The sequence below is a fragment of the Centruroides sculpturatus genome, unplaced genomic scaffold (genome assembly GCF_000671375.1).
Source record: "Centruroides sculpturatus isolate CEXI.00-Female unplaced genomic scaffold, Cexi_2.0 scaffold479, whole genome shotgun sequence".
NCBI lineage: Eukaryota > Metazoa > Arthropoda > Arachnida > Scorpiones > Buthidae > Centruroides > Centruroides sculpturatus.
In genome coordinates, this window is record NW_019384896.1 from 37,491 (window position 1) to 62,515 (window position 25,025).

General features: G+C 28.3%; 1 protein-coding gene and 1 pseudogene across 3 annotated transcripts in view; both read right to left on the minus strand.

The window, feature by feature from the left end:
• Positions 1-1,496: 1,496 nt before the first annotated feature.
• Positions 1,497-7,269, minus strand: LOC111631378 (annotated as a pseudogene).
• The window catches only part of LOC111631396 (bone morphogenetic protein receptor type-1B-like), a 42,867-nt gene continuing 22,886 nt past the window's right edge, over positions 5,045-25,025 (minus strand). For 2 of the 3 annotated variants that reach the window (XM_023375632.1, XM_023375631.1), the window contains exons 3-11: positions 16,291-16,411; positions 15,984-16,098; positions 15,651-15,792; positions 15,384-15,576; positions 12,570-12,761; positions 12,380-12,485; positions 9,908-10,083; positions 7,862-7,992; positions 5,045-7,775 (exon numbers count right to left, since the gene is read on the minus strand). In XM_023375632.1, coding sequence (XP_023231400.1) covers positions 7,647-7,775; positions 7,862-7,992; positions 9,908-10,083; positions 12,380-12,485; positions 12,570-12,761; positions 15,384-15,576; positions 15,651-15,792; positions 15,984-16,098; positions 16,291-16,411 — 1,305 coding nt within the window. In that variant the 3' untranslated portion in view covers positions 5,045-7,646. The remainder of the gene's footprint in view (positions 7,776-7,861; positions 7,993-9,907; positions 10,084-12,379; positions 12,486-12,569; positions 12,762-15,383; positions 15,577-15,650; positions 15,793-15,983; positions 16,099-16,290; positions 16,412-25,025) is intronic. The other variant, XM_023375633.1, reaches the window with a different exon arrangement.

The window sequence follows — 25,025 nt, forward strand, 5'->3', positions numbered from 1 at the left end:
CAGATCTCATAGCTCCCGTATCCACTCCACAACCTTCCAACGAAACTAAGACAGCTCCCGATCAGTCTGTATGATCACCATGGACGACAGCGATAATGAAAGACAGGAGCAAAATTCGAGCAATTTCATGCGACAATTCCGTGACAAAAATACCCGCGAACTGAAAAATTTGACAGCTACTCAATTCATGGATGTCTGGAGTCATTATGACAAAGATGGTGAGTTTTGTTGATGTTTTTGTTAGATTGACAGGCACGTGTGTGGCCAAATTTCTTAGCATTAATACCCGTTGCGCCACGTTTTGATCGATGTTTTCCTTCGTCCTTTTTAAGTCTTGACACCTGTAAACGCGTGCCATTGTTCGATATTTGTTTAATAAAATATTTACGTTCGTAACAACTTTTCTGTTATGATTTATTCTATTTTATTTTAAATTAAAGTTCCAGAATAAAATCTACTCTCTTAAAAATAACATCTATCTATCATCATCATAAATTCATTCAGACAGTTAAAAATCCCTGCTACTGCTGCTACTACTGTTAATACTGTTTTGCACATGAATCAGGAATATATCTATTAGACAACTGTTATAAAGTAACACACTTCTTTTCATTGAAGGAATCCATAAATCACATTATTACATAAATAAATGGTTTTGCAAGTCTTACATTGAAATATGAAAAGCATATTGTATTCAATTCATGTACAGAAGATAAAAAATGAAAATTTAGCAATATAAGACCATATTTTGCAGAAATATTAACTATAGAATAAATGTTTTATCAATTTCAGATCGGTGATCACATTTATGTTGCAGTAATCAACCTCATTTAGTTCATGCTTGATGATGGAATTTTCCTTAAGTTGCATTTTTAAATATTTTGGCAAATGACATATTTTAAACTTACTTAATTAAATTTTAAACTTTAAGAAAAGATAGCCACATTGTGTCACTTCTATAAAGCAATAGGAAGTAATAATCTAATTAACCTGTTATCTTTAATCTGTACTTTTTCATAAAAAGTATTCTTTCATGCTTGACGGGAAATTTTCTAGTTAATCAAAAAAATGCATAATAAAAATACAATAAGTTGAAATAAAAGCAAACTATTGCATAAATAGAATAAACTTAGATCATAGAAAGTAGTAGAACAAGTATATACCTATTTATAAAGGATTACAAGATATATATTAGTAGAAAAGTCAGGTAATAATACTGCAGCCTTGTTGAACATTTGAATAAGTTAATAAAAACAGAGGAAAAAAATTAAAATATCTAGACAAGAAATATCTGAATTATTGTCTTCTGGTATGGTCAATAGTTGCAACCTTTATTAAATCAAATATTCACAGAACTAAAAAAACATTTTTCTATTGAANTTTTAACTCCTAAATTTCATGTTCCTTCTAATAATACTTTCAATATTAATGAAAAGATAACAGAAAATGAACTTTTAATATTAAATAACTTTTTAATCTAAAACATTAATAAAATATTATGTAGCTAATGTCGCACGTTCTTCAAAAAAAGACTGCATTCTTTTTATACATAACTGAAGTGCCTTTTGAAGATCGTGTTGCATAATATGTACACCTTTTGTGGATAATACTAATATTTCTTTAATGCCATCTCCTATAATATCCACATATGCAATAGATAATATTGGATAAGGGAAAGAGTGATTCCATTGAAAGACATATTCCGAATTAATCCATTTATAACAAAGTAGTTCTTGTCCGTACGTACCGATAAGAATTTCATTGTTTCCATCCATATCTACATCCGCAACACAAACCGTGGTCACACAATCAAAGCAATCACTATTGGGTAAAGGAAACTGACGATCGAGACCGTCGGAGAGTACGTCTTTATAAACAACAGATAATTCTAACGTGCCACCCACCGCAAGGTGAACGCCGGGAAGAACTCGGTCCGCTTCGGAGGTTTCTTCCCTTCTCAAAAAGGTCGGCAATTTTACGTCCGTCTCGTCCGTAAACAGACGTACCACGGATACGGGAAGATCGTGTTTGACGACGTAAGACGATTCCAGTTTCGCATAATCCGAAATAAGAGCGACCACGTTAACGCCGACCAAACCTTCCTGAGTTCCGTACGCCGAAACTCTTCTATTTTGCAGATGCACGAAATCCATCCATTGCACGATGCCGGACAAATTATCAAATTCGGGAAAGAGATTCGGAGGCTCTTCGCAGAAACACTGGTGCGACTTATCCTCTTTATATACGTGAACTTTGCAATCTCCGCCGCTCAGAAGCCACACAATTTCTTCATTATTTTCTGTTATAACTTTAACATGCGTAAGATGATAGGGAATAAAATTGAGTGTCAAACTAAAGCACCCCTGAGCAATGTTATCTAAATTGCATTCGGTAACCGGTTGCCATTCGGAATATATATTGAAGAAAGTGCTGACGGGTGCAGAAGAATCGAATTGTTCTCCTAACTTGACGAAAGTGATTCCTACTAAGAAATCGTGATTCTCAGTCGATTTATTGAACGCATCGATAGAAATTATTTCTGCTCCTCCCGGAATATACGTAAACTGTACTTCTGTGGTAGAAGGGATTGTAGACACTTCGTTTTTCGTATATTCTATGCAATATACTTTTCTTTTTCGAGATGCAATTAATACTTTACTTAATCCGTCCGAAGTAGTTAGAGTCGTTAATCCGTAAATATTGCTTTGGGACGTTAATCCGGAAAAATGAAATTCGTTCATATTTACATTCGGTGATATCGAACACACACAAACTCCTCCATCGACGGCTTACTACAGCGCCAACAAACGTCATTTATGAAACTTCGGTCAGAAAAAGTATCAAACACAAAATTTAATTTTATAATTTTATATTTATTATTATAACATTGCGATAATTAATATATGCCAAAAATATTATTTCTTTTTTAAAACTCTTTCCGCTGTGAACACTAAGAGGGCCTCTTTGTAGCAAGCCCATTATGGGTTCGGCCAGGCCCACAATGAGGCCTCCGGAGCCCGACATATCCGGACGGACCACTCCCCGAAAAATTCTTGGGGATTTTTCGACCCGTGCGGATTCGATCCCGGATCTCCCAGAGCGGTAGGCTGCCATTTTGAACGCTCGGCCATCCGGCCGTCAACTACGCTGCTATTTTTCCCAAATTATCACGAGCTTTTGGAGACAAAAAAGCGATGCTATCCGGACAAAATTGAAATCGCCGAATTCCCTGAAGAAATAGAATTGCAGTCACTGCTTGACCATACTATACGACGCTTAGTGTTGGTACAGTACAGTCGGAAGTGTTACAACAGGCGCCTGTAGGCATAGACATTCTTCCAACGTTTGTACCACAAAAAAATGGAAAAAAAAACCGGCCGGATATTGAGGGATCAGGTAAAGATTATATAAACACTTACATTTAAAACCGTTTGACAAAGCGGAGCGGTTCCGTTCAGGTTTGGTTTTAATTTTATTCGTATACGGCAACGCGACACATGGGCGATCTGCCGAGGGAAATTCCCGGGAGGTCTTTTATGGAAAACTGGACCTCATTTAGGTATTACAAACGTGAAGAAAATGTGAAAAACTCCACGTGGCCAAGTGGGAACCCAAGACCAACTATCAGCGTTCGGTAGTTTTATCCACTCGTTACTGGTGGGTGTCGGTTCCGTTCAGACAGGTACCGGTACAGACAAGGTGCTTTCGACATTCTTCGCTAGAACGTTGTCTGAAACGATACGTGCCCGAGGTTCTGAACCTGTTGGAACAAACACGAACGGAGACGGCTGGATAGTCTGAATCACACTCGGACTTTTGAGTAGCAATCTCATCTGAGACGCGACAGTATTATAAAATGATGAAATAAGTAATGAATTCCGAAAGTCTTTCTTGAGCGAAGTTTTTATTTTTCCCATTAGAACACTGAAATCATACTCACACATTCTAAAATACAGGAAAAACTTTTCTTCGGAGAAAATTTCGTTTTCTCTGAAAAAGGTTCGATATTCTATGTGCATTTTTTCTTTAACATTTTATGACTACCATAACAGATGACGTTTCTCTTTATCACCTTCATCCAATAGTAACACTATTATTGTCCTACTCAAAAAGCGCCTTTCCATTTTTGGTCTTTTCCTTGTTAGTCTATATTGTAAATTCTCTGTCGGAATTACCGCATTACGTAGAAAATAATTCTAATTGAAAAATATGTCTTCACATTTCGTCCTTAACACACCTGGGAAACAGTTGTGCGTTATTCCTTGGGCAAAAAGGACAATTGCCTGGGGTCTCAAACCAATGTTATATATATTAAAAAAAATATTTTCCTCAAAACACTTTTTTTTTCGCCCCTTTAGACGAATCACACGACGTCATTTTTACTTTCCTGGCTGTTAACAGAGGGAAAGTATGGCGAAAGGTCGAGGAAGATAAAGGAGGTCGTGTGTATCTCCAGTAGGGTCAGACTTAACGATTTTACTTGTTAGCATTTACAATGTGTTTTATATATATATATATATATATATATAACCTATCCCTATCCTCAAAATTAACCCTTTTGCCATTTTATATTTTTAACTATGATAACAGATCGCACCACCAGATGTTGCCGGGAAAGTTAAGCAACTCGTTGCTGGATTTTTAATCTCCGAGAACACGATAACCGTTTTTTTAAATGTATTTCTTTTTTATTGACGATCTATTTTAAAGCTATATATTACGTCAAAAATTGGGACTATAACCACACTAACTCGTGGCATTTAAACGTTTACATCATCATACATAAAATTTGTTTAACTATTTTTTATTGGCATAATTAATACGAATGTACTACTTACAAAGGTAGAAACAAATGTAGAAAAATGACAGAACAGATTCAAAAGGAAAACAAAGCATAACAAATTACGATTTATATAACAAATTTATGGATATATTCGCTATATTACAGATTTTTTTTTTTTGTTTTCCCCCACAATACAAAGATAATAGTTATAAAATACCTACACATTATACAATCGTTTCATATATAAAAGAATAATGTGGCACGAACGGGAAAACCTCGCGGCGCAACCATATTTTTTTTTTTTTATTTTTTTGGCAGTCGACGAGGTTGGGAAGTTCAACAAAAAAATCGATAAAATATACTTTTTAAGCTCGAACCAAGTGACAACATAAATCGATTTACGACACTACTCTTCTCTTCTTTACACAACTAAACATATACTTATAATACAAACAGTAAAAAATATAAATTCTACTCTTCTTACAGATAAATTCGATAATGAAGAAACAACACGAAAATATTCCTAGAAAATTCTGATTAATTATCAATAGCGGTTTTCTAATAAATTTAACTTTGAGTATTATTTTTAACATTTTTTTTTTATGAGTTAAAATTTTCTGAGTAAATCACTCTTTGGCACTTTGTGATTTATTACAATATTCATCTGGGATCGTCGTCTTCGTTTCATAGTGAAAAGTAGGAAATGGAGTCTCTTGCATTTATAAAGTACGATTTGTACAGATATAATTGGGCTATTGGTAACAAAATGCTTGCCAATTAAGCAGATTTTATAAATATTTACACACTAAAATTGCACAGTATTAGAGTTTGCCACAAAAAAATTACTTCTATTCTTTATTTGGTTTTCTTCAACTGTAGATGGGATATGAGGTAAGAAAAAATTTAACTGAATCAGTATTTATTTAATTTCCTTTAAAGATCTTTGCCCACTTTTCAAATCAAGTTTTTGAGCTGTAGTTAAAAAAACTAACTAAAATTCAAATAAAACAATAATAAAAAAATCTGTCTTCAAAACACTGAGCTGGCCAATTGCATTTTTTATGGGAAATTTAAAATTTATATGGCACTAGGTTAAAATTATAAAAAAAAAACTTATTTTCAACAGTAAACGCACGTAACAAATTAGTTGTACATATATTAAACAAATATTAAATATATGTACAAAAGTATGTGTAAATTATTAATTAAATCAACTGTCACAGGAATGTGAAAAAATTTTAACTTTCAAAAAGCATATTATATTAATCAAAATATAAAATATTTTATAACAAGTTAAGTATAAACTGCTTTCATTAACAGAAGACAAATGGTACAATATATGGAAAAATTATTAATTTAGGAATGTGGAAATCATATATTGGGAAAGACAGATTTTTACATTAGAAATAGCTAAAAGTAGATTACATCTAATTAAAAACAATTTATGTTTAGTAATTTATTATTCTACTTCAGAATTCAGTACTTAAAAACATTAAAAGCAATTCAAAATAAAAGGGAAGCATTTATTTTAGAGCCGTTATTACTGGCTGGTTGAAGTTATCTTCTTTAGATAATGTTTATGAAATGAAATTTTTGTTAAGCAGGCAGTGTCAGAACATGATTAAGGCACATCACCTATTTTGACAAAATAGATAATTAAAGAGGAGGTAGTGTAGTTATAAACTGGGAAAAATTTGTGTAGGTGTGTTGTTATTTAAATATATACTCCTTAATATATACTGACACTTCTACTTAGAAAACAAGCAATTTTAATGCAACTAATACTTAATTTTTAGAATTAAATAGTCAAAAGAATTCACATACTCTTAAATAATAACTGGCTTTATTCTGAAAACGGATATTGCATTTTATTCTCGATTGAAATTACAAAATGCAATTTCCATTTTATAAAGTAATAAATTTTTTATGGATTATTATCTAAAATAACTAAATATACTTTTCACAATATCCATGGCAATTAAAATTTTATAGCATCTATAACTTTTTTTATTTCTTAATTTACAAAGATGATATTATGCAGTCTAAATGTTTATGAACAAACATTTATTATTGTTATTAGTGTGAAGAGTAAATTTAGTTAATTATTATGGATAAATAATAATCTTACCATCTATTCTCTAAAATATTGGGAACTTGTAAATAAAAATACTTGAAAAATAAAAACTTAAGGCTATTCATATCTATATATATATATTTATATACACACACGTATATACTTATTAACAAATTACTAAATGTAATATATGAATATATTGTCTCTCTAATTTTAAACTATCAACTGTTCAGATCTAATTAAAAAAAACCTCCTACAAAAGCCAAATAACTTATTTAGACATTAGGATATAAAAATGTATGTAATCACAAATACCAATAATTACTGTCTTTCCTGCTGATAATCTTAGCTCAATAATTATACCAATTCAACTCTTTGTATCTTCGTGTTCTGTCCCTGGATTCTGATACATGCTTAGAAAATTTTGTTTGACAAACTATTTGTTTTCTTCAGTTAAATTAATAACTGCCTGCAGTAATATTTGTACTTAGTGTTGTTGCAGCAGGCAATAAATATCATAAAAAGTTTCGGGCCAAAAATATGATATTTTTGTTGGAAACTTGTATAATATTCTTTACACTGGTTAGCAATAAGTACTGTTGTATATATATATTGGAGTTTTGAACATGTTTTTCACAACAAATATTCAGTTGTTCAATCCTTGAGTCAGGATTAGTGGGAAGATTATTTCTGTAGGAAGCAGCTGCCATTTTATCAGATGAGGCAGTATAAAGGCAGCACATTTTGTCTCCATAGACTGATTATATTCCAACAGTCTTTAATTCTGAATCAGACTATTTTGATGTGATGAATGCTTTGTAATTTGGAGAGAGTTTTCTTCAATCGTAATGCCGTCAGACGTACAGCTGGATTCTGATGCCAACATTCATGCATCAGTTTGCTATAAATTGCTAATATCTGAAATAATAATAATGATGATGAAATAAAAAATTATATTCCAATAATAATATTCTTAATATTTAAATAAATTATAAGTTTAATACCTCATGTTTTTTCCATCTAGCAGAAATAGATGGTCTCATTTGATCTATACAAACAACTTTTTTCATATCTTCAAAACTGGGATCAGAAGGCACAACATCATAATATGGCAAATGATAGTCATCTACTGCTCCTTTTAATTTAAAATAATTAATATTAAGAAACTGAAAATCAAACTTTTTTAATATTAAGAAATTAAACTAATATAATTCTATTTTATTTTAAATTAAAGTTTCAGAATAAAATCTACTCTCTTAAAAATAACATCTATCTATCATCATCATAAATTCATTCAGACAGTTAAAAATCCCTGCTACTGCTGCTACTACTGTTAATACTGTTTTGCACATGAATCAGGAATATATCTATTAGACAACTGTTATAAAGTAACACACTTCTTTTCATTGAAGGAATCCATAAATCACATTATTACATAAATAAATGGTTTTGCAAGTCTTACATTGAAATATGAAAAGCATATTGTATTCAATTCATGTACAGAAGATAAAAAATGAAAATTTAGCAATATAAGACCATATTTTGCAGAAATATTAACTATAGAATAAATGTTTTATCAATTTCAGATCGGTGATCACATTTATGTTGCAGTAATCAACCTCATTTAGTTCATGCTTGATGATGGAATTTTCCTTAAGTTGCATTTTTAAATATTTTGGCAAATGACATATTTTAAACTTACTTAATTAAATTTTAAACTTTAAGAAAAGATAGCCACATTGTGTCACTTCTATAAAGCAATAGGAAGTAATAATCTAATTAACCTGTTATCTTTAATCTGTACTTTTTCATAAAAAGTATTCTTTCATGCTTGACGGGAAATTTTCTAGTTAATCAAAAAAATGCATAATAAAAATACAATAAGTTGAAATAAAAGCAAACTATTGCATAAATAGAATAAACTTAGATCATAGAAAGTAGTAGAACAAGTATATACCTATTTATAAAGGATTACAAGATATATATTAGTAGAAAAGTCAGGTAATAATACTGCAGCCTTGTTGAACATTTGAATAAGTTAATAAAAACAGAGGAAAAAAATTAAAATATCTAGACAAGAAATATCTGAATTATTGTCTTCTGGTATGGTCAATAGTTGCAACCTTTATTAAATCAAATATTCACAGAACTAAAAAAACATTTTTCTATTGAATATATTATATAACTTACTATATACTGAATAATCTCTCAAAACCATTTGTATGACATTGGATTTTACTAATTGGATTTTACTATTTTACTTCTTTGATTATATTAAATAATTTGATCAAACTTCATTTTACAAAATTTTTAATGGAATTTTATTACCAGATGGAATAGGTCTTCAAATAATTACTCATAACAATATGAAACACCCTGTGTCTTCATCTCTAATGGCATTATTATGTATCATATAGTAATCTATTTCTATTCACAGTCATTTCATGTGTGAATAAAAATTCTTGAGACTTCAAAATTCACTCCAATTTTGAGCATTTGTATAAAAAATTTACATAATATTTAATCATTATTCACTTTTTTACTATATTTATTATATATTTTTGCAAAGCTTACTTATTTACTACTTTTAACTTTGATATTTTTTTAGGAAAAATTTGTATCTTGTTTTTCAAAATTTTTATAAAATGTATGAATCACAGAACTTTTAATGCCTCATCAAAAATTTGTAATAAAAAGTTTATAAATTTTGCAGACTAAGTAATTAGAAATATTATGGAATAAAATAATGTTAAGTTATTTTGGAATGAATTTAAGAAAGCTGATAAATGATGTATTTGGCAAGAAGTGACCAAGTGGATTACTTTCAAATATCATATGATATCTATCAAGGTAGCAGAAAAAACAAGTAGTTCATAACTTCAATTTTCAAAACTTTTAATTAGATTATTCTAGTAAGATTGTCAAGATAAAGCTGCATAAGCAGAAAAATCATATTATGATTAAACATATAATAATGAAAATTATTATTCTTAAATAAAAGAGACTATCAAGAATGACTTGCTTTCTTCTTATAATGAAAATATTCTTACCATCTAAGACACACCTCCTTGCAATTTCCCATAAAACTAAAGCAAATGAATAGATATCAGCCATTTTATATGCTTCAAACTGGGATCTATTTAAAGTTTCATCTAAAACTTCAGGTGCCATATATCTTTTTGTTCCAACCCGAGTATTGGCAGCTACATCTATCTCATTGACATCACTAAGAAGAAAATGAATTATTATAATTAATATAAAATTTTATATTTTATTCAATATATAGAATACTGTCGAAGTTTGTTAATCCAGTACCCTCAGAAAAGTAGCCACTAATCTGGCATGATAGCATTCTACAAATCAGAATTTGTTTGGATACATGGTACAGTAAAGACATAGTTTACATAGTATTATGCTAAATGAAATTTGCTTTATTTGAGCTAGCACATATGTTATGTATTGAGTAACATGTAGACTGTTATTTTTATTCTACAAGCCAATTTGAGGACAATGCATCTAAAAGTAGCTCTCATACTCTGAGAATGTGTGGCTTTTGTGAATTGCATGTATACATACAGTTTTTAAAAAATAATTATCATATGCACATGAATCATTATGTAACTTGATTTTGTGCAACATGTACATTAATATTTTTATCAGTTTTAACACAGTATAGTCATGCACTATATCATCTTCAGATTTAGAGTTTTTAATCAATCAGAAGTGTACAACATTGTTAGCTAGTACAAAATGTATAACGATGTCTGAAATATTCAGAAATATACAATTTACCAAATTTTTCAAGAATACAAAAATGTCCAGTAATTTGGCATTTTTGATAATCTGATACCACTCTGGTTCTGTAGGTGCAAGATTAACAAACTTCTGATATACAACATATTTTTTTTTTAAGATAAAGAATGAAATTTTAATATAATAAATTTTGTAAAATAAAATTAGAGTATCTGAATTATGTTTGGTTTATGATTTATTTTTTCCACAGTTTTGCCATTTGATTCTTAAATCTTTTTTCCTATCTTAATTATAAATGCAAATCTATTTAATACAGTCACTTCCCATTAGCAATTATAGCTAAATTACATCCTATAAAAAATTATACATGATCCATATATTATCCTAATGTGTTCTGACTATTATTTAAAATGTCTATGAGAGTAGAGAGATTGCACCTAAATCTTGCAGTGAAACAAAATGCACAGTAGGATAGAAACATAGCTATACAAACACAGGCTTATTTGACTTCAATGCAAATACAATAAAACATCTCCAGATGACCAGATTTTCTTAGAATAAAATTTTTATTCTATTAGGCTATTAGGACTTGCTGTTTTTAATCCTCATTAAGCTGATCATCCTTTTACCAAACCAATGACTGCCTGGACACAATACCTTTGTGTGAAATACCCCCTTTGAGGCAATTAATTTCATCGTTCCAAATGGAATGATAAAATTGAAATCATATTGGGCATGTTGCAATGTTACATTAAAGTGTAAAAATTAATCTCAATCTGTTTTTCAACATCAATGTCTCTATTTTATCCTTGTCTTATTCTCATGAAGTTAGTCTATGCTTTATTCCTATTAAACTAAATAATACTGTATGACAAAACCATTGAATTTATTAATCTTTCCATTAATAGTGAAAGATAAAATAGTAATTGATGACAACAAACATTGATGATTGATGGGTGGGAATTGGGCAGTTATTGGAATTCATTTCTATTATCATTAATTAATAGTGCCCTCTAGTCTAATATTCTTAGAAATCAAGAAAAGAATCAGCCCAGAGTGGGGTTCGAACCAACAATTCCTACTTACTGGTAGCATAACTGGCAACAATCTGCACAGTATTCTTAGAAATCATCTGTGACCTACAATTAGGCCAAAAACAGCAAGGAATGCCAAGTACTGGGATACTCTTAGATCATCATAATGCCTGACCCCATATGTCACTCCAAACTAATGAAACTATTGAAGATCTGAAGTTTGAGTGTCTCCCACTCCCCATACTCATTTGACCTGTTTCCAAGTAATTTTCATATTTTGGGTCATTAATTAGATGGCAAGAAATTAAACTCTGATAGAAATACAGTACATGAACTGTCTCCACTGCACAACCTAAAGATGTTTTAAAGAAATTAAAGAACTTCATAGACATTGAAACAAACATACTGTATGTATCAAATTAAGTTGGGGTATGCAGAAATTTGATAGTTGTGCCTTTGTTCGCAATAAATAATGCAAAACAAAAAATTCAGTTTTCATTTGATGAACCCTTGCAGAAGAAAAATATATATAATTTCCATTTTCAAATTTCTTAACGTAATTTGAAATATCAATTCTAAATCATTGCAGTAAAAATCTGCATGTAAGAAAATTTTATCATATTTTATAAAGAAAATAAACATTTTAATTTTCAAAGCATATATACATGTTTAACTAATATAAAATATTGATTTAATACATACTTTAAATAAAATGTAAATAATTAAAAATTTTACCTGTTAAATCTTACTGCTAATCCAAAATCAGCTATAACACATGTATGGTCCCTTTTTACTAATATATTTCTACTTTTAATATCTCTATGAGCAATGGCTGGTTTGCCTAATTAAGCAACAAATATATTTTACCACACGAAGAATTATGGAAAATAATATAATTTGACAAAATTTTAAAATATTTTTATACCTTGTTTGCCAACAATTTCTGTATGAAGATGACAAAGACCCGAAGCTGCTGAATGAGATAACTGTAACATACCAGCTAAGTCTACAGTGTGAAGTTTTAAGAAATCATGTAAAGACCCTTTCTCATGATAATCTGTAATGAGCAAAAGCTGTGTCCATGATCCTGTGCCCCGAATATCAGCAGCTATGAAGCCTAAGAAATAAAATACTTATGTCATTTAAATAATGACTAGTAAAGAATAAAAATATGAACATTCAAACTCAGAAGTCATATATTAAAGTGAAATGTAACTTGATTTTGTGCAACATGTACATTAATATTTTTATCAGTTTTAACACAGTATAGTCATGCACTATATCATCTTCAGATTTAGAGTTTTTAATCAATCAGAAGTGTACAACATTGTTAGCTAGTACAAAATGTATAACGATGTCTGAAATATTCAGAAATATACAATTTACCAAATTTTTCAAGAATACAAAAATGTCCAGTAATTTGGCATTTTTGATAATCTGATACCACTCTGGTTCTGTAGGTGCAAGATTAACAAACTTCTGATATACAACATATTTTTTTTTTAAGATAAAGAATGAAATTTTAATATAATAAATTTTGTAAAATAAAATTAGAGTATCTGAATTATGTTTGGTTTATGATTTATTTTTTCCACAGTTTTGCCATTTGATTCTTAAATCTTTTTTCCTATCTTAATTATAAATGCAAATCTATTTAATACAGTCACTTCCCATTAGCAATTATAGCTAAATTACATCCTATAAAAAATTATACATGATCCATATATTATCCTAATGTGTTCTGACTATTATTTAAAATGTCTATGAGAGTAGAGAGATTGCACCTAAATCTTGCAGTGAAACAAAATGCACAGTAGGATAGAAACATAGCTATACAAACACAGGCTTATTTGACTTCAATGCAAATACAATAAAACATCTCCAGATGACCAGATTTTCTTAGAATAAAATTTTTATTCTATTAGGCTATTAGGACTTGCTGTTTTTAATCCTCATTAAGCTGATCATCCTTTTACCAAACCAATGACTGCCTGGACACAATACCTTTGTGTGAAATACCCCCTTTGAGGCAATTAATTTCATCGTTCCAAATGGAATGATAAAATTGAAATCATATTGGGCATGTTGCAATGTTACATTAAAGTGTAAAAATTAATCTCAATCTGTTTTTCAACATCNAAAAAAAAATGGGCAGCGGCATTTAAACGTGGTCGTACATCGATTGAAGATGATCCACGTGAAGGACAGCCAAAAACTGCAACTACCGAAGAAAATATTGAGAAGATACACAATATGGTTTTAGATGATCGACGATTAAAGGTAAGATTAAAGGTAGCTAAGACTGTAGGCATCTCAGAAGAAAGGATAAGGCACATTTTACATGAAGAACTCAGTATGAGAAAGCTTTGTGCAAGATGGGTGCTGCATTTGTTAAATGATGATCATAAACAAATGAGGAATCAACTTTCTCGTCAATGTTTGCACCATTTTAAGAAGGATCCAACTGATTTTCTGCGCAGATTTGTTACAATGGATGAGACATGGGTTCACCACTTTACCTGAGTCAAAACATTAGTCCAAGCAGTGGGTAGAAGCTGGTGGCTCTGCACCGAAGAAAGCAAAGATGATTGCATTGGCTGGAAAGGTTATGGCTAGTGTTTTTTGGGATTCCAAAGGGATTCTTTTAATCGACTACCTGTCAAAGGGTCAAACAATTAATGGGGAATACTATGCACATCTTCTTGACCAGCTAGATGAAAAAATTAGAGAGAAAAAGCCTGGTTTGCAAAAGAAAAAAAATCTTCTTTCACCAGGACAATGCACCCGCTCACAAAGGTGCTTTTGGCAATGGAAAAATTGAGGGATTTGAAGTATGAATTATTGGAACATCTTCCCTATTCACCAGATTTGGCTCCCTCTGACTTTCATTTATTCCCAAATCTTAAAAAATTTTTGGCGGGAGAACATTTTGGATCAAGTGAAGAGGTGATAGCAGCGGTAAATGGATATTTTGAAGACCTTCCAGAATCGCACTTCAGGGATGGAATACTGTTATTGGAGAAACGTTGGACAAAGTGTATTGAACTAAAGGGAGACTACATTGAGAAATAAATGCACTTTTAAAATAAAAAACTCATTTTTTCACTACTAGGCCGAGAACTTTTCACCTTGCCCTCGTATGATTGTATATATATATATACATACACACACCCACACAGGTGTCTGTGTCTGTTTATTGCAGGTGTCTGTGTGGGTTTATATACACACAGTATATAAACCCACACAGACACCTGCAATATACTACTTACTCAAGACTTTCAAAATGAATTAAAAACAAAGTATATTTTAACACCATAACACCATTTAACTTTGTACAACCACATTAGGTCATGCTATAACCATTTATGTTCAAGACTAGTCCAAAAACTTTAATATCTCATCTTTAGTTTTCATTGTGAACATAATGTCAAAACTAAATAAAATGTTCGTTTTGCTCTAGTTCTATTTGTTTGAATTTGTGTTTGACAACTAATTCACAAATAGATAAAATCTATATAATTTACTTGTAAAGAATCTATCTTTGAAATTTTTTTTTTCATTTAAGGATTTTTAGAGCTTCTAAAAAACAATTATGATAGAAATGTGAATTTTAGAAATTTGAACTATACATTGTTTACAAAAATACAAAAAGTTTAATATGAAAGTTTACTCAAATAAATTAAATTAATTAAAAATATATTAAATATAAAATAGATATTAATCATAAAAATTCGTTTACCAAGAATGTTTTCATGTCTCATCAGTACTGTCTGATATATTTCTGTTTCTCTGAACCAACTAGCTTCTTCTGTAGTAAAGAATATTTTTACAGCAATATTCTCACCTCTCCATTGTGCCTGCCAAACTTCACCAAATCTACCTTTACCTATACTTCTTATCATTTCTATTTGCTTTGCAATTGTCCTTTGCACCTAAAAGTTACAAAGTTTAATTAATAAAATAAATATATATTTTATTTTTGATTCAAAAAAAATTTTAGACTCACTAATATTGGCAAACCAGATCCACTTCCTGAACTAATTGAATGATCTATAAGATCTTTCAGTGATTCACGAGGGATTAAGAAGGGGTCACATTGATCACCTGAACCTAAATATCCTCTTCTCTGGTCTTCACCTCTTTTATATCTAAAACAGATGATGGATTCGCATAAATCAATTTAAATTAATATGATGTTTGAATATATTGTCGAAAGTTTTCAAATTAAAAAAAACATTTATATAAAATAAAAATTTACTTGCAAATTTTATCATATAATTTATACATTAGTATAAAATAAAGTGTTTAAAAAGTATGAAATTAAAGAAAATATAAATACCTAATATATGCATAAGTGATAAGAACTACAAGAAGAATGATGCAGACAGTAGTTGATATGAGCAAAGCCATTTGATGAACATTATCTTCATAACTCATTAATTCACCTCCATAATCTAGGGTAATTTATTATGAATTAAACAAGTTATTAAAATACATTCTAATATAAATAATCACTTCATTTCTTAAAAAAGTGGATTCCGTTACTTCTTGTAAATTGTTTTATGCTAATAAAAATATTAGTTAAAATTTTACTTTTTAATTTTAAAATTTATATGATCTATAATCTTCAAATAGTTAATAAATACCAGGTGTAACAATAGTTGGTCTTGAAACATATACTGGTTTCAAATATCTATTACAGAAATCTGCATTGCTGCAGCATTCAATGGATTGGGGAACTTGATGAGGTACTAAATGTCCTTTGCACTTTAAAATAAAAGAATTATTAATTTTTTTCTACTTAAAAAAAATGATTATATTATTATCTGTTATATTATTAAATGAGTATTTAAGAATGATAGATATTACAAAATTAAATCATTCTAGTTCTTAGCAATAACTTAAACATACTTGTTTCATATTGTTGCTTCAAAATTTTTATTTCTATTTGTAATAGATTACAATATTTCAAAGCTATTATTACTAATACATTGCAATAGGTAAGTACAATTTTACACTTACTATAAAATTCAACAAACTTTTTATTGAAATAAATATGTAATGAAGAAAAAAGTTTTCATTCTTTTGATATATATTTTCTATATTTGTATGATAATGATACTGATTCTGATATTAATCTAAAATTAACTGAAATAAATCAAATTATGGAAATAATGCTAGTGAATTAGAAGACAGACTGAATGCAATATAAGTGGCAATGATGATAATTGTAAAATATATTCTCAATTTAATAATTTCTAATTTTTTTATACAAAATTCAAAATATTTTACACAACTGAATATAAAAACCTCAAACTTGTTTATTTATATTTATTTTGAATGTTTGTTAAATCTGTAAAACAAATTTTTACTAATTTTTTTTGCTATCAAAAAATTTTTTATGATTAACCAACCAATCTTCAAATTCTTTCAAAGAGTAAATGAAAAATAAAATTTTACTGTTCCCATTTCTTATCCTAATTCCTATCACTAATCCATTATTAATACTGGACATCAAATTAATACTGACAGTATAAAATTTTTTTTAAATTATTATATGTAATTTTTTTAAATTTAGAAATTAAAAAAATTTCTTTAATGCAACTAATTAATTTAAATCAAGGCTTTTAAATAGATAAAATTTGAAATACAATACTTTACTACTAAGGGAAGCTGTTAAGAAACTAATGTTACATACACCTGATTTTACTACACAGTTTAAATATATTTTGAGCATACTTTGGATGTTTAAATCAACATTTTAAATTTTATCTTTAAAAAATTTTTAAAACTATTTATTAATAATTTTATTTTAAATTTATTTAGTAGTTTGAATAAAATGATATGTTGCTTATTGTAAAATAAAAATTTTATTATTACTCATGTTATTCAGGTAATTTTAAGAGTTATTTTTAATATAATTTCACATATAATTTCAAACCTCTACTTTTCAAAATATATTATGGTTGTAAAAATCCCTTTTTTAAAAACAGACAATCATCCTTTATAATTGTTACACTGGAATTTGATGTGACGTTTCAGAACATATTGTTTGAGTATGTAATTTTTAAATAATAATGCTCTTATTAATAATACATAGTAATTGTAATACATACATTGTAATGTGAAAATAGGTCAAACTGACAAGGGCATCGCCAAAAATGCCTCTGACATAATAACAATAAAGCACTTTCCAAACCGCAAATAACAAGAATTACAGTTAACTGCAGGAGGAAAGATAAAATGATGGTTCTAGCTTAAAATTTTAAATATTAATATTATCCTTCATTCAATAAGGAACAAAATGTTTTAAAATTATACTTTAAGATTCTAAACATCCATACTATCAAATGTATATTTATACAGCAAATTTCTTAAAAATTTCTAACAGAGACAATATCATCAGTAATATTACAGTAAAAAAAATTAAAAAATAATTATGTGTTTGATTAAACTTTTGACAAAAGAAATCTAATCATAACTATAAACTTTAATGAAAGAAAAAGAAAGTAGATGTTTCACCTAGCTATTATTTGTTACAAATGCAATTACAATCCTGAAATAGCTGAACTCAACTTTTTCTCTATACTTATATGAAAATAATATTTTTTATAAAATTAATTCTTTAAAATTTTTGTCTTAAGTATTTTATTATATTTATCAACATAACATAAATCAAAAAGTTGTTTTCAATTGGTAATACCTTGTTTGCTTAAGGAACAAATCTTGAATTTCAATGTATTTTTATATTGTGTGAATTATTGTTTGTGAATACTCCAGAATAAACTCCTGAGTAAATTATACCCGCATTATAAGTCAAAATTGTACTAATTTTTATATACTATAATTAATTGATTTAAATATGCTTATTGGCAATTGTCTATCTTTGTTTAAATTATATGGGGTAAAAAACAAATTACAGTAGAGCGTCGATTATCCAAATCAATTGGGGACTGGGGTTGTTCGGAAAATCGATATTTCGGATAACTAGTTATGTACAAAAAAATATATTAACCTATCCCATGTTGAAATTTTTCTCCGTTGCGTGTTGCTTTGCGTTGAATTTTCATCGATGTTAAGTCTAACATAAACTTTTTAAAATAACAATCGTGACTATTGTATCATTAAAAATTATTTCTTTATTTTGTACAAACAAAATAAATATATTGAAAAATATAAAAACAATAAAAAATTATACTTCAGAAGTTANTCAGACTGACAAGGGCATCGCCAAAAATGCCTCTGACATAATAACAATAAAGCACTTTCCAAACCGCAAATAACAAGAATTACAGTTAACTGCAGGAGGAAAGATAAAATGATGGTTCTAGCTTAAAATTTTAAATATTAATATTATCCTTCATTCAATAAGGAACAAAATGTTTTAAAATTATACTTTAAGATTCTAAACATCCATACTATCAAATGTATATTTATACAGCAAATTTCTTAAAAATTTCTAACAGAGACAATATCATCAGTAATATTACAGTAAAAAAAATTAAAAAATAATTATGTGTTTGATTAAACTTTTGACAAAAGAAATCTAATCATAACTATAAACTTTAATGAAAGAAAAAGAAAGTAGATGTTTCACCTAGCTATTATTTGTTACAAATGCAATTACAATCCTTCTGAAATAGCTGAACTCAACTTTTTCTCTATAATTATATGAAAATAATATTTTTTATAAAATTAATTCTTTAAAATGTTTTAAATAAATGCAGGTAGGTCCTGAGTTTCACATTACTGTTTCTTTATAATTATAAAGAAAAAATTTTTAAATACAATATATAAAAAGAAAATTCAAAAATTAAAATGTAAACATAATATTGGAAGTGGTTATATAGCATCTAGTGAATGAGAAAAAAGCAAATGATGTAGAATAGTGATAATATATAACTGCTTCCTATATTGTGTTTACATTTGCATTTTTAAATTTTAATAATTCATTCAGTTTTTTTCAATTAAATTCTTTCCACCCTTGTGGACATTATGAACATCTTTTAATCATGCTAATTTAACTCACAATATGAGCACTCTTAGTGCCCAAAGAGTGCCAATGTTGTCAGTTAAATTGATATGATTAAAAGACCTGACTAAACCCAACTTTGCTACTCCTGATGACAACCTGGCCAAACCCATAACATGAGTACATTAAGGGTTTGGCTAAGTCCTCAATGGAAGTAGGATGATGAGGGACAAGGTCCAACACATCCCAAACAGATAACACATTTGAAAAATTCCTGGAGTTTCCTATCCGGATTCAATCCTAAATCTTCCACATCAGCAAAATGACACCTTTACTGCCTCAGCTATCTGGCTGTCAATTTTGTGAATAAACTGTGCTCTTATCTTAGAATGCATGTTTCTAACAGCTAAAGCTGTTCCTGCACACATTTAAAAAAAACCACAAATCTCTAATGATTGAAATGAAAATGAATGCTATTTGTTGTGTGGAATCTGGTATGCAGAATTTGGAGGTGTAAATTCAGCACTACTACTAAACACTAAGTGAATACAAAGTTTCTATAATCTTTTTTTTTTTTTTTGTTGTTATCCATGTACCCAAGATAATTTGGGTAATGCATGATTTTTGTACTGTACATTTTACATCCATAGGCATTCAGTGTTCCTGACTTTTCAACAATTCATATTACAGTAGAGTGTCGATTATCCGAAAGTCAATTATCCAAAACAATTCCAGTCGGCAAATTTAAATTTTTGCCAGTGCTGTGGTGCTGCAATCTTTGGCTATGTCTTGGGCTACTCAAATATTTTACGTTTTTGATACTAAATTAACTACTGAAGTATAATTTTTTATTGTTTTTATATTTTTCAATATATTTATTTTGTTTGTACAAAATAAAGAAATAATTTTTAATGATACAATAGTCACGATTGTTATTTTAAAAAGTTTATGTTAGACTTAACATCGATGAAAATTCAACGCAAAGCAACACGCAACGGAGAAAAATTTCAACATGGGATAGGTTAATATATTTTTTTGTACATAACTAGTTATCCGAAATATCGATTTTCCGAACAACCCCAGTCCCCAATTGATTTGGATAATCGACGCTCTACTGTAATTTGTTTTTTACCCCATATAATTTAAACAAAGATAGACAATTGCCAATAAGCATATTTAAATCAATTAATTATAGTATATAAAAATTAGTACAATTTTGACTTATAATGCGGGTATAATTTACTCAGGAGTTTATTCTGGAGTATTCACAAACAATAATTCACACAATATAAAAATACATTGAAATTCAAGATTTGTTCCTTAAGCAAACAAGGTATTACCAATTGAAAACAACTTTTTGATTTATGTTATGTTGATAAATATAATAAAATACTTAAGACAAAAATTTTAAAGAATTAATTTTATAAAAAATATTATTTTCATATAAGTATAGAGAAAAAGTTGAGTTCAGCTATTTCAGGATTGTAATTGCATTTGTAACAAATAATAGCTAGGTGAAACATCTACTTTCTTTTTCTTTCATTAAAGTTTATAGTTATGATTAGATTTCTTTTGTCAAAAGTTTAATCAAACACATAATTATTTTTTAATTTTTTTTACTGTAATATTACTGATGATATTGNTAAACAAGTTTGAGGTTTTTATATTCAGTTGTGTAAAATATTTTGAATTTTGTATAAAAAAATTAGAAATTATTAAATTGAGAATATATTTTACAATTATCATCATTGCCACTTATATTGCATTCAGTCTGTCTTCTAATTCACTAGCATTATTTCCATAATTTGATTTATTTCAGTTAATTTTAGATTAATATCAGAATCAGTATCATTATCATACAAATATAGAAAATATATATCAAAAGAATGAAAACTTTTTTCTTCATTACATATTTATTTCAATAAAAAGTTTGTTGAATTTTATAGTAAGTGTAAAATTGTACTTACCTATTGCAATGTATTAGTAATAATAGCTTTGAAATATTGTAATCTATTACAAATAGAAATAAAAATTTTGAAGCAACAATATGAAACAAGTATGTTTAAGTTATTGCTAAGAACTAGAATGATTTAATTTTGTAATATCTATCATTCTTAAATACTCATTTAATAATATAACAGATAATAATATAATCATTTTTTTTAAGTAGAAAAAAATTAATAATTCTTTTATTTTAAAGTGCAAAGGACATTTAGTACCTCATCAAGTTCCCCAATCCATTGAATGCTGCAGCAATGCAGATTTCTGTAATAGATATTTGAAACCAGTATATGTTTCAAGACCAACTATTGTTACACCTGGTATTTATTAACTATTTGAAGATTATAGATCATATAAATTTTAAAATTAAAAAGTAAAATTTTAACTAATATTTTTATTAGCATAAAACAATTTACAAGAAGTAACGGAATCCACTTTTTTAAGAAATGAAGTGATTATTTATATTAGAATGTATTTTAATAACTTGTTTAATTCATAATAAATTACCCTAGATTATGGAGGTGAATTAATGAGTTATGAAGATAATGTTCATCAAATGGCTTTGCTCATATCAACTACTGTCTGCATCATTCTTCTTGTAGTTCTTATCACTTATGCATATATTAGGTATTTATATTTTCTTTAATTTCATACTTTTTAAACACTTTATTTTATACTAATGTATAAATTATATGATAAAATTTGCAAGTAAATTTTTATTTTATATAAATGTTTTTTTTAATTTGAAAACTTTCGACAATATATTCAAACATCATATTAATTTAAATTGATTTATGCGAATCCATCATCTGTTCTAGATATAAAAGAGGTGAAGACCAGAGAAGAGGATATTTAGGTTCAGGTGATCAATGTGACCCCTTCTTAATCCCTCGTGAATCACTGAAAGATCTTATAGATCATTCAATTAGTTCAGGAAGTGGATCTGGTTTGCCAATATTAGTGAGTCTAAAATTTTTTTTGAATCAAAAATAAAATATATATTTATTTTATTAATTAAACTTTGTAACTTTTAGGNTAAACAGGTACATGATGTTCCAGTGTAAAAAATTTATTTATATAGAGGAAAAAATTAACTAAAATATTACATCACTACTTAAATTAAACTGTGAATTATTGTTTAAGTTGTTCAGAAAGTAAGTTCGTTTTTTTTACCACTAGACGGATTAGTTTATTTTTCCCGCCATTTTCATTCTAAACCGTATCATCATTATATATTTTGACAGCTAACATTTTAAGGCTTATTTGTAAAAAATTTTGTTTGATTTTGTGCAATTATTTATTTTTTGTGTCCCATCAAATATGGAATATTGAAAGCAGCATTTTCAGCATATTTTGCTCTTTTATTACCAAAAAGGTAAGAATCCTGTTCAAGTGAGAAAAAAATTATGTAACGTATTTGGAGAAGATGTATTGACAGAACGACAGTACCAAAACTGGTTTAAAAATTTCATTCTGGCAATTTCAATATTGAAGATGCACCACATTCTGGATGGCTAGTTGAAGCCAATGAAAAGAAAATAAAGGTACTGATTGAAGCAAACTGCAGAATAACAACACGTGAAATCACTAAGAAATTAAATTTGTCAAATTGAAATGTTTATGATTATTTGAAACAAATTGGTTTTGTTTCAAAGCTCGATATATGGGTTCCACATGTTCCTAAAGAGAGATGCTCTCTTTGGTGGGATTTTTAAGAAAATTTTTTTTTGAGTTTTTACCAGACAATTTAACAATTGATTTGAAAGTGTACTGCCATCGAGTAAACAAATTGAGTAATATCATCAAACAGAAAAGGCGGTCAGAATTGATCAACAAAACAGGGGTAGTGTTTTACCACGATAATGTCAAATTTCACACAAGTTTGGTGACTGGTCAGAAACTGTTATAACTTAGATGGGACCTGCTATCACACCAACCATATTCGCCAGATCAAGCACACTCAGATTATTACTTGTTCCGGTCTATACAAATTTTTTTTAACTGTAAGACATTTACTTGAAATGACAATGTCAAAAATCACTTGAATCAGTTTTTTGTAAGCAACGATCAAAACTTTTATGAATGTGAAATCATGCTACTACCAGAAACGATGACAACAGGTATTTTACCAAAATGGTCAATATATAATTCAATAAAATATTTATTTATTAAAAAAATATTGCGTTTTTTCCACAGAAAAAAACGAATTTACTTTCCGAACAACCCAATATAATGACAAAATTTCTATTAAATAAAGTCAAGCTATTTTCAGATTCTGTTGTATCAAAATGAGGCCAAGAGACAGTGTCTCTAATAAAAATGACAAACTTTATAGGCAACTCAAAGCAGGATAAAACTTTTAAAAGTTTTAGTTTCAAATTTATGTAAAAGTCAGTTTCAAATAACTATACATGCCAAATATTAATTAATAGAAAAATATAACGTATACTACTGTCTGTCGGCATTACGTAAAAATAATTTATTTTTTGAGTACTTTTGACAGTATATAACTTCTCTTCAAACAGAATTGTTCTTAGAGAACATATAAAAGTCATCTTCTAAATACAATAAAATCCACTTATTGTATTCATGAATATTGTAATCATTTGTTTAATTTATCAGAATTAGCAAGACTCAAAATTTAAGCTGAATGCAATTATAAAATTTTGCATATTGTAATCAGAGTTTGGTTACAGTTACAATTGTCATCAGGTCCATCCTCATCCATCCTGTGTGTCATCTCCTCTCTGGAGGTCGACTGCAATATGTCACTATTCTCTACATTGTGCTTCTATAGCACAATTCTCATCAGGTAAATAGGAGGGAAAAGCTGTTTTTTTGCCCTATTTTCCTCAAAATGTGGTTAATTTTGTACAATTGTTATCACTGTTAACCAGTGCTTTAAATGTTAATTGTTGTTCTAATCATTATTTACTCACAATACAGTGGTTTTAAATTACTCAGTTAACAATTTTCTATGAGTTTTTAAAATTTTGCATTAATTTATATAGTGCACTAATTTTAATTTTTACATGTGCAATAAGATTTATTTATGATTCTTTTGCATTTTAAGACCATGTTATTTTAAAATCACTTAAAATCATATCATACACAGTAAACCATTACATTGTGTATCTTTCTTTTAATTTTAATGTTTCAACAATTAACACAGACATTTATTTTCTTACTGACAGTTACAGCATACAAACTTTAAATTACATGCTAACTTCTAAAATTTTTCTTATTAGTTTAACATTTTAAAAAGTATTCTAATTATTTATATGAAAAATTATTATAAAATGCATCACAAAGCAGAATGTCATAAAATATTGAGGCTATACTTCCAAGAAATAAATTATTTTTATTTAATAAAACATCATATTTTAAATTTAAAAAAAAAAAATATAT